The sequence below is a fragment of the Pinus tabuliformis genome, chromosome 4_1 (genome assembly GCF_031772625.1).
Source record: "Pinus tabuliformis cultivar Carrire ecotype Pingquan chromosome 4_1, CPIR1, whole genome shotgun sequence".
In the NCBI taxonomy this organism is placed as follows: Eukaryota; Viridiplantae; Streptophyta; class Pinopsida; order Pinales; family Pinaceae; genus Pinus; species Pinus tabuliformis.
The window spans coordinates 127,076,784-127,086,577 of NC_142303.1; the positions used below are offsets into that span (position 1 = coordinate 127,076,784).

General features: G+C 35.7%; 1 protein-coding gene across 1 annotated transcript; it reads left to right on the top strand.

Annotated features, from left to right (window-relative positions):
* Positions 1-399: 399 nt before the first annotated feature.
* Positions 400-2,669, top strand: LOC149174526 (LEAF RUST 10 DISEASE-RESISTANCE LOCUS RECEPTOR-LIKE PROTEIN KINASE-like 1.2). The gene is made up of 3 exons (XM_089422622.1): positions 400-1,372; positions 1,666-1,728; positions 1,854-2,669. The coding sequence occupies exons 1-3, from the start codon at positions 577-579 to the stop codon at positions 2,018-2,020; spliced, it is 1,026 nt and encodes a 341-aa protein (XP_089278748.1). The 5' UTR covers positions 400-576; the 3' UTR covers positions 2,021-2,669.
* Positions 2,670-9,794: the final 7,125 nt, after the last annotated feature.

Here is a 9,794-nt window from a genome sequence, read left to right on the forward strand (position 1 = left end):
TATGATACAAGGCAGAGGGTGTCATAATGAACTTTAATAATAGGAAGCCCAAACTAAAATATTACATAAAGTTTCCACATGATTATAATGAGTACAACAAAGTCTAATTGGTGTTTTGACTTTACAGTGCATCCTGCAACGCAATTCCAGTTGCAGTAGTCTATAATGCGACTTTTTGAAAGCCTTTTCGGCGGATTTTTCAGGTCGAAATCCGGCAGGAATTATTGGAATCGCAAGCTTGATAGCTAGTTTTTGCACAATGAAAGCCTCCCAGGGATTTTTCAGGGTGCTGAATCCAAATATGCAGTTAAAAAATCATTTTAACTGCAAGAAATCAAGATTTGACGTCAATTCTTCCGCCGGATTCCGTCACCGGAATCTTCAAAAAGTCGCATTATAGACAACTCCATTCCAGTTTCCATCCGGTTCCTTCACGTCCGCTCTCTACCAATCTATCTCCTCCGTTTTTTTAATATATTTTCAGATCCTATTTCGTTACGCTTGTTGTCATTCGCCTCCTCTGTTGTGTTGAAAACACCCCCATTCATTTTTATATACAGAGGAGAAGTGCAGAGAATGAGAATTCATGTTTTTTTTCTTCCCAGTTCAATGCCCCTCGCTTTTCATCTTTCCCTTGTTGCTGCATCTGCTCTTCTCATCCTCCTCTGCTCCTCAACTTCATGTCTCGGCACTCAATACCAGGATTGTCTTTGGGATAAATATGCATGTGCAGGCGTTGAATTCGGGTACCCTTTTGGGAAAAATGGCAGCGGCTGCGGTGACCCTCAGTTTCAGCTACACTCGTGTGATTCCGACAGCCATCCTCTGCTCGATATCAGTGGAAACGAATACCACATATCGGAATCTTCTTTCTTAGGGAATGATGGCGATCATAGAATGACACTTCTCAGCGACAATCTGTGGGGAGGTAAATGCAATCTTTCAGGGAACTACTCTCAGTTCTGGCGGTCCTCCTCTCATTTTCACATTGTCCATGGATACAACAATCTCACGCTCTGGAGACTCTGCGATAAAAGTAATGAAAAAATGTATCAATTAACACTTCTTAAGTTATGTGGCGAGGATTGGTATTACGATATTTGGAGACCAGAAGAGGGCACACGCTTCTGTAAATCACATATTCAAATACCAATTAAGAACGAGGATCTGCAGTCAAATGAGTTCATTATTGATCAGACTTTCCCATGGCAGGGGTTTGAGATAACATGGAATGTGGACAGCAAGAAATCTCTTCTCTGTGAAGATTGTTTAAAGAGCCAAGGCAGCTGTGGTTATAACATTTCGGAAGCTACAACATTTCTCTGTTACTGCCCCGATGGCACCTCTCATCCACATAAATGTCCTGCCAATGGTACGTTTTGAATTGGATTACAGAGCTCAATGCTTGAACTCTATCATTATGTAAAAAAACAATAGGTCAACAACGTATTTTCGCATAAGTGAACAATTTATTTATTTTCACTTAATATTTTAGTTAAGTGATTTGTGAACAATTAGCTTAAGTGATTTGATGAACCATTTATTTATTTTAGCTTAGAGTGATTTTGTAAACAAATTATTTTAAAAACATTAATTCTCCAAAAATTCTCAATTTTTGGAAACAAACCTATGCATTTTCTTAACAAAAACTCTGGATCCTTGCAGTCAGTGACAATAGTTCTTACGGAGGCAATATAAGTTCTCCGGCCAAGACTACCATTATAATAGGTAAATATCATATCTTACCAGTACCAGTACTTTCCTTTTTTTTTTGGCATCTACGATTTCTTCCTATTCTGTGCATAAATCTCCGGTGCGATTACATTGATATCAATCTATTTATTTTACCTCAGCTGGCTCCGTTGGAGGAGTTGCGCTGATAGCAGTAGCGCTAGTACTGTTCATAACGCATTCTGCGAAGAAGGGAAAACCTTGTCCCATCAAAGGTCCTGTTGGTGATTTCAGTAAATATGAGAGAAATGACATGGGAGCTGTGTGCCTGGGCGTAAGATCAAGCTAATGCTGCTGCAAAATTTCTGTTGAAGCCAATAGATACAGGGAAGCCGGGTGCCTGGGCGTAAGATGGAAGTTAATGCTGCTGGGATCCTCTGTTTAATACAATACTAGCGTCAGGGTGGTGTCAGCAATCGTGTTGCAGGTCCCTCACAAGTTTCAGTTTGTTCCAAATGTTTACTAGACACCGAGATTATTACCAATAAGATTTTTGTAGGAATTCCAGTTAATAAATACGTTTTTATTTGTGGAGGCGGCATTGAATCATTCAGGTTACTTTAAGGTAGAGTTCCACCCAAGTATGTCACTGTGCTTTGGAGGTGTGCATGCATGGTGCCTATATGTCTGTGAATACTTTGGTGGTGTTCTTTGTCTCCCAGGTTGCATTCCCTCATTGTCCCAGGATTTTTTAGAACATTATAGACCTTTGGATAGCTGATTTTTCAAAAACCCAATTGTTGTTTAATCCTTGCTTAAAAGTGTGTGCACTTGGGTCAAGGTGCAAGCAATCCATGTGAGTAGGTATTAGCAAGATCCATGTGAGCAGGTTTTTGTCGTGTTTTTGTCAAAATGTGGGACAAACATGGGATTCTTCCTACTCGCAGAAACTTCTCAAATTTAAAAGACATTGGCATTTTTTAAAAGTGACCAAAGAATTCCAGCGATGAAAAAGGATAATAGATATGATATTAACATTTTAAAATCTAAAAGGGTTAACTTTTCAAATTCAAAAGACTTTTGGGCCTTTTTTAAGTTGCATATCAATTCATGTGATGAAAAAGGATAATAAAGGCAACGGAATTTTCCAAGCCCAACCAAATCTCAATAAATAATTATTAACGTGCAAGACCTTCAAACTTGTTTTGAAATTTATTTTCTTTCTAAATAGTTTCTACCTGTACTGATATAATATTATGAAAGTTATTCTTAGTATAAACTGTCGATCCTTTTAAAGATCATACTTTATTTCATTAACATAGATTATGCGATATAAATTATATTTTCTTATATTATAATATTTAAATGAATGTGGATGAGATATAATTTATTAAATAAATTTATTTTAATTTTATAAAATATTCATTTAATATTAATAAATGTGAATAAGATATAATTTATTAAATTAATATAAATTTATTTTAAATGTAAATTTATTAAGTGTAAATAAATATCAATTTTTTTTATACAAATAATTTTAAATATAAAACTTGAAAAATATTTTGATATTCCCTATATTATAATTTCAATTATTATTCTATTATTTGTTAAGAATAATATGAAACTAACACATAATATTATTAAAAAAAAATTATTACCATTACAAAATATAGAAATCGTCATAATGCAATAACTAATTATTTTTTTTATACATTTTTTATAATTTTTTAGTTTAATTTTATTATGTCTTTTATTTTAATACACTTTTTATTTTTTTTGATGATGATGATGATGGTTAACGTCCCTTGAGACCAAACATTGGTCTATTGGACCTAAAGAAACAAATTATTTATTTTGATTTAAGATTTTATTCCTATGCTCAAAAAGCTTGGAGAGAAGCCTTTTGAGCTCACTATAATTTTGACATTGTAAAAGGCTAGAAAGGTCAGTATTGTAATAAAGATTGTGAAACTGAGATCTAATGTGGTTGTACGCAGGGCACTCTAAGAGGAAGTGGTTTTCATCCTCCATGTTTCTATTCTCACATATATGGCAGATCCTTTCCATCCATGACGTTTTAGGAACTGCCCAACTACCTGTTTCACTATGGAGCTCATGAGAATTCGTTCTAATCTTTGCTATATTAATTTTCTTTTTTGAGCTAGTTAAAATAGAGAGATACTTTTGATTTTCTAAGGTGAAGTTGATGAACTTCTTATAATAACTTAATTTTCTTATACACCTTTTATTTTTATAAATTTATTATAAATATTTATTTTTTTATAATTATTAATTAAATTTATATATGCGAAAATAAATTTAATATAAATATCAAAATTTTTATATAGTTATCAATTAAAATTTAAAGTTCAGGATTTGAAATGTTTTTTAACATGATTTATATATTATAATTTTTCTTATAATTTTATATATGAAAGATTTTATTTTAAATATTTTTTTATAATTATTAATTAAGTTTAAACATATTTTCAAATAAGGTGTTTAGAGACGAAGAGTGGGGAGGCACTACACTTCCGCCCTTGCCCAATACGCAAGGGAATGTGGCAGCACACACCTGCTATATGTAATAATCATATAGAAAATAATAAATCCACCAATCTTGGGCCAAATAAATGGACGTCGAAGAATTGTGCGAAGCGGCTCAACACGTGCAAGGAGAATTTAATTATACTACACATCCCTGTAATTTTTCAACAGTACGATGTCGATACTAGGAGAGCACTGGAAAAATATTGGTGTAAATGCCAGACGAATGTTGGTAAGGAGGTGTTGTAGGAGAGTTAGTCAAACGAACCCGGTGAAAACTATAAAGGGTGGCAACTCTTCTCACCTAAGAGTATTGTGTCCGAGAAGAACAATGTATGTAGGTGGTGGGATAGTTCAAGGTTGGTCATACCTCCTCTTCGAGAGTGAGCGATTTACCTAGAGTGTGTACCATACAGTTTATAGGCAAGGGAGTGGGATACGAAATGGAAAATTTCTAAGTGGCAACTTCAGCAAAATACCCTCCAACTTTATTTGGGAAAGTTCTATTTTGAATCGGATCATGTTTCTATAGGATCTGTGTGGAATTCTTGTAGAAACTTGATAGAAATTGCAACTGCTCAAGAAATCGAATTGAAATCATGAGACACAAATTTTACTCTACTAATCTATGGAATGCGAATCACAATTTAGAACAACATGCATAGACATGTAATAAGCAAAACCACAAATACACAATGATTTCTAGGGGAACCCAACTGGGAAAAACCCCCCAAACCTCTTTGCATTAATAGGTTGAATACACAAACTATTAAAATTGCATGCTCCAACTCTGAACACCACCTACAAAAGAAAAATTGTTCTCTCTGCTAAATGAGAACCTCTCGCCAACACTTAGTCAATTTATGCCTCCTCCAACCTCATATTTCCTTGTGCAATTCTGAGCTAATTCGAGCTCCTAAACAATAGGGAAGTCCCTATTTCCTTGCGCAATTCCCAAGGAATTGATCTCCTAACTACATGCAACAATTGTACACTCAACTAGTATATAATTAATATTACACTAGCCTCTTTCTCCTCCACTCCTTCTCAGCAATTCACATTTCATGCATGTGTCGGCTATTTTGGGTTAATTGATCAGTTAACCGACAAATCTATGAGTTAAATTGTTGTCTCACTGCACAACTAACCTTCAAACGACTCTATTAATTGTTAGAGGTTAGTTAACTGAAAATAACTAAAATAGATTGCTAAACTTTAGCAATCAACACATGCATGACTGAACTCCAAGCCCACTAACTTGAATTTGCTTATCTAACTAAGTGACAAGAGCCATGTCACACTAGTTAACTGCCTCAAATTTTTCATGTTGATGTGGAAATTTGATTTACTCAATTTAACTAAGGCTAAAATCAAATTGAGTCTTTCTTGCTACACTTTCTAACATTCCCTCTTAGCAAGAAAAGAATTTTAGTACTAAATTGCTCCAACACCTTGTCTCTGCATCATCCTCCTATACACGTTGTTGATATCTAGCCACTATGACTTCCTGCCATTGCCCACCAACCACTGCACAACTTTGATGTTGCATATGTGTTGTTGTTGACACTGCTATATTCTTGCCAACTCTACATCTGCATTGCAACTCCCTCTCATCTGTTGTTGTTGTTGCTACTGCAACTACTACAACTTAGAAGCATTTGAAATAATGAATAAATTGTGTCTATGTGTTGCATCTGTCTCCTGAGAATTTGACTGCTACTAGACTCTGTAATGTCCAGTAGGGAGTCTGTGTTGTTGTTGACTTTGCTACTAAGCCTCCTGCTCTGTTGTCAACACTGCTTTGCGCTATTCAACAACTAACTGCATCTAGTCTATGATTGTCACTCTGGAATCTAACTGCATCAACTAACATTGATCCATCCCGCTACTGAATTTTGTGGACCCCTGTAGCAAGGTAATGATCCATGAGGAGGACACCTCAATGGACCCTACCCAAATCTATGCAGCATTGGGACTATAGCTCTATATCGCCCCACCTCACTCTTGGAGGTATAGCTACAAACATGGCAAAATCTTCCTCCAACGTGGAGGACAATTTGTCTATTTTTGTGGATGTTGGCACCTGGTCATGCTTCTCCTACTTCTCCTTCTTATTTTGAGGACACTGAGTACTGTAGTGACCAAACTCACCACACTTAAAGCACTTAACCTTAAATAAGTCATTATTTTTCTTCTTCTCTCTATCCTTGACTGAAGCCCTTTGTTACGAAGGCCACATTTTCTTCGTGCTTGAACTCTATCATTATATAAAATATAAATACTCTTGATAGGTCAAGAATGCATTCTTTTAATTTCAAAGATATGAGTGATTTAGTGAATAATTTTGGTTAACAAATTGTTTTGGATGGGTGTAGTGTTGACCACATATTCTGCAAAAAGAAACCTCATTTTTATTTAAATAAAATAAAAAGAAATGGAAATAAATAGAACGGAGTCGTCTAACGAGGGGGAGGAATTGCCTGGACGGCCAAAAGTGGCCGAAATCTGGGCAAAAAAATTTCAAAAAATCTTGTAGATACAGTGTTTGAATCGTGTTTTTGATGGTGGAAATAGATTCAGCACCATCAGTTTAAGCAATAGTAGCGTCAGGGTGGTGTCGTATTGACCGCGCCCATGTCTGACTGATACAGATGTCCCATAACCCTGCAAGGTCCAAGTTTGTCCCAAATGTTTAGGGGGAAACACCGAGATTCCCATCAATGAGATATTTGTTGAATTCTAGTTAATAAATATGTTGTTATTTGTGAAGAAGGCTTTAAACCTCTTAAGGTAGAGTTTCACCTAAGTTCTGGCTCTCCTCTGGACTGTGGAGGTATTCTATGTCTGGAATTGCTCGGGGTGGTGTTCTCTGTGTCTCCCAGGTTGCATTCTCTCATTGTCCCAGGATTCTTGAGAACATTATAGACATTCGGATAGCTTATTTTTCACAAAACCCAATTGTTGTTTAACCCTTGGTTAAAGTGTGTGCATTTGGGTCAATGTGGAAGCAATCCGTGTCACTGGGCAAGTCTTTGTTAAAATGTGGGCCAATGGCCATCTATATATTGATGTGACCATGAGATGAGAGATTCCTCCTACTCGTATAAACTTCTCTTCGGCGTTTTTTTAAAAAAGCGACAAATGAATTTCAGCGATGTAAAAGGATAATAAATATAATATTATTTTTTTCAAATTAAAAGTCACGACTATAGGATCAGAGATTTTTCTTATTCGTATAAACTTCTCAAATTCAAAAGACTTCGGCGCTTGTTCAAGAAGTGGCAAATGAATTCGAGCGATAAAAGAGGACGATAAATATAATATTATTAGCTTTTTCAAATCTAAAAGGCTTAACTTTTCGAATTCAAAAGACTATTTGTCATTCTTTTTAATGGCATATGAATACATGTGATGAAAAAGGATAATAAAGCCAGCGAGATCTTCAAAGCCCAACCAAATCTCAATAAATAAATAATTATTAACGTGCAAGACTCGAAAATAATTTTCTTTATAAATAGTTAATACCTATAGTGATAGAATATTACGAAAGTTATTCCTAGCCTAAACTATCGATTCCTTTTAAGATAATATTTAAATTATTTTATTAAAGTGATAGAACATTTTGAAAGTTATTCTTAATATAAATTATCAACTTTTATAGAGAAAATATTTAAATTATTTCATTAACATAGATAAGCGTTAATATTGATATTTAAATTATTTCATTAACATAGAGTGTTAATACCTATTGTGTTAGAATATTGCACAAAATATTCTTAATATAAACTATTGATCTTTTTAAAGATAATATTTAAATTATTTCATTGACATAGTGTTAACAGTGTTGGAAATTCGTCAACGAAGGGGTCTTCTTGATGTGAAGTCTTAATTAGACCTCACACCATTTGGTATGAGACACATCTCGAGTATTGATTTGGCTACCATCTATTCTTATAGATTTTCCTTGGTTTAAGTTGTCAACAATAGAGAGAAGCGTGTATGTGCCTTTGCAAAAAGTAAGTGTGCCTCGTGAATGTTCGGTTGCGGGTGTATCAGGGTTCTTCTACTACAGAGGGATGAAAAGTGAGCCTCTAATAGAAAGACAATAGTACCACCCTAATAGAGGCACACAAAAGCTAAAAGAGAATCACCTAACATCAAGCAGAATAGTCCACATAGATGCAACGATTGTTACAACACATTTTTAATAAGACAAACACTAAAATAATTGAAATAGTTCAACTACTTTAGTACAGGTGAAAGCAAAGATGAATATAAACATTCATAGAACATTCTTACAAATATTCACAATCCATGCATGAAAATGTTTTGGCCATAAGGCTTCAAGTATTAAGTAAAAGTCTCAAGATACATGAATACAACGAACATCACTAGCTCCAATAGTGGAGTGTTAGAGCCACAACTTGCTCCCCAACAGTACTGACTCTGTCTCTCTGATGCCTTATGGGAGAAGCCAAGGTGAAAATTTATTTTGCTTGTACAATGAGGGTGTATATATAACAAATGAGGTGATCCTTCACCTCCCTTGTGACTCTTGGACTACCCTCATGACTCTTTGACTTCTCTATGACTTTTCAACTCTTACATGATGACACTGCTGACATAGACTGCATGATGACATGGCAATGTAAATCCACTCTTTGTTGTTGCTTTCTTTCATAAAAGATATATCCAAAACGTCATCTTCATAAGATATATGCTTTTCTCTTTGTATCCACCCTCCAAAGGGTTGTGAATCAATATGGAGTCTTCATGTGGTCCTGATCTTTGATTTTTTGTTGTATTCCGATGTTCCTTCGTCTTCTCACCAAATGATCATTTTATCTCTTCAACTCCATAGGTGTCTTCCAGCATTGTCTCCTTCTCCTTTTCCTCCATTAATATCTTGTCATGATAAGATAGAGTACCTATAAATGAAAGTCATTTATGACAAGATGACATCAATCCGAAAACCCCTAATCTAACGTGCTTCATGAAATCACTTGTTAGGGCTAGGATCAGGGGACTGATTGAGTGATTGACTCAGGCATTGCGCAGTTCCAGAGGTCAAGGTCTGGGATTGAGGATAGAGACTGCAAAATGTGCAGTTCATGATGGTTAGGGTCAAAATATTACATAATTGAGGGGTTCAAGTGCTCAAGGTTGGGGCTTGAGGCTTGAGGTTACCCAATGCGCAATTCTGGAGGGATAGAAGCCAAGGGATTGCGCAGTTGTGCAATTCAAGAGCTCAGGATTGAGGCTTGATCCTTGAGACTGCATAATGTGCAGTTCTAAAAGACAAGGGTTACCTAACTGCACAACTGAGGGGCTTGAGATGTTAGGCTTAAGGCTTGAGCACTAAGCTTTCCCACTACACATTTATGGAAACAGGAGGCCAATGATTGCACAAGTGTGTAGTTTAGGAGCTCAAGGTTGATGCTTGAGGATTGAGACTTCACAGTGCCTAGTGTAGGACTAGATGGAGAGGAAAACTGGGCAATTCTGGAGCTCAAGGGTTGGGCTTGAGCACTGAGATTTTGTACTGCAAAGTTCTTGGGGGCAAAGACTGTGCATCG

Excerpts from the sequence above, each read along its gene's own strand:
- LOC149174526 (XM_089422622.1), top strand. The coding sequence starts at position 577 with ATGAGAATTCATGTTTTTTTTCTTCCCAGTTCAATGCCCCTCGCTTTT. Across the intron at positions 1,373-1,665 it reads ACATAAATGTCCTGCCAATG|TCAGTGACAATAGTTCTTAC; the intron begins GTACGTTTTGAA and ends GGATCCTTGCAG. Across the intron at positions 1,729-1,853 it reads CAAGACTACCATTATAATAG|CTGGCTCCGTTGGAGGAGTT; the intron begins GTAAATATCATA and ends ATTTTACCTCAG.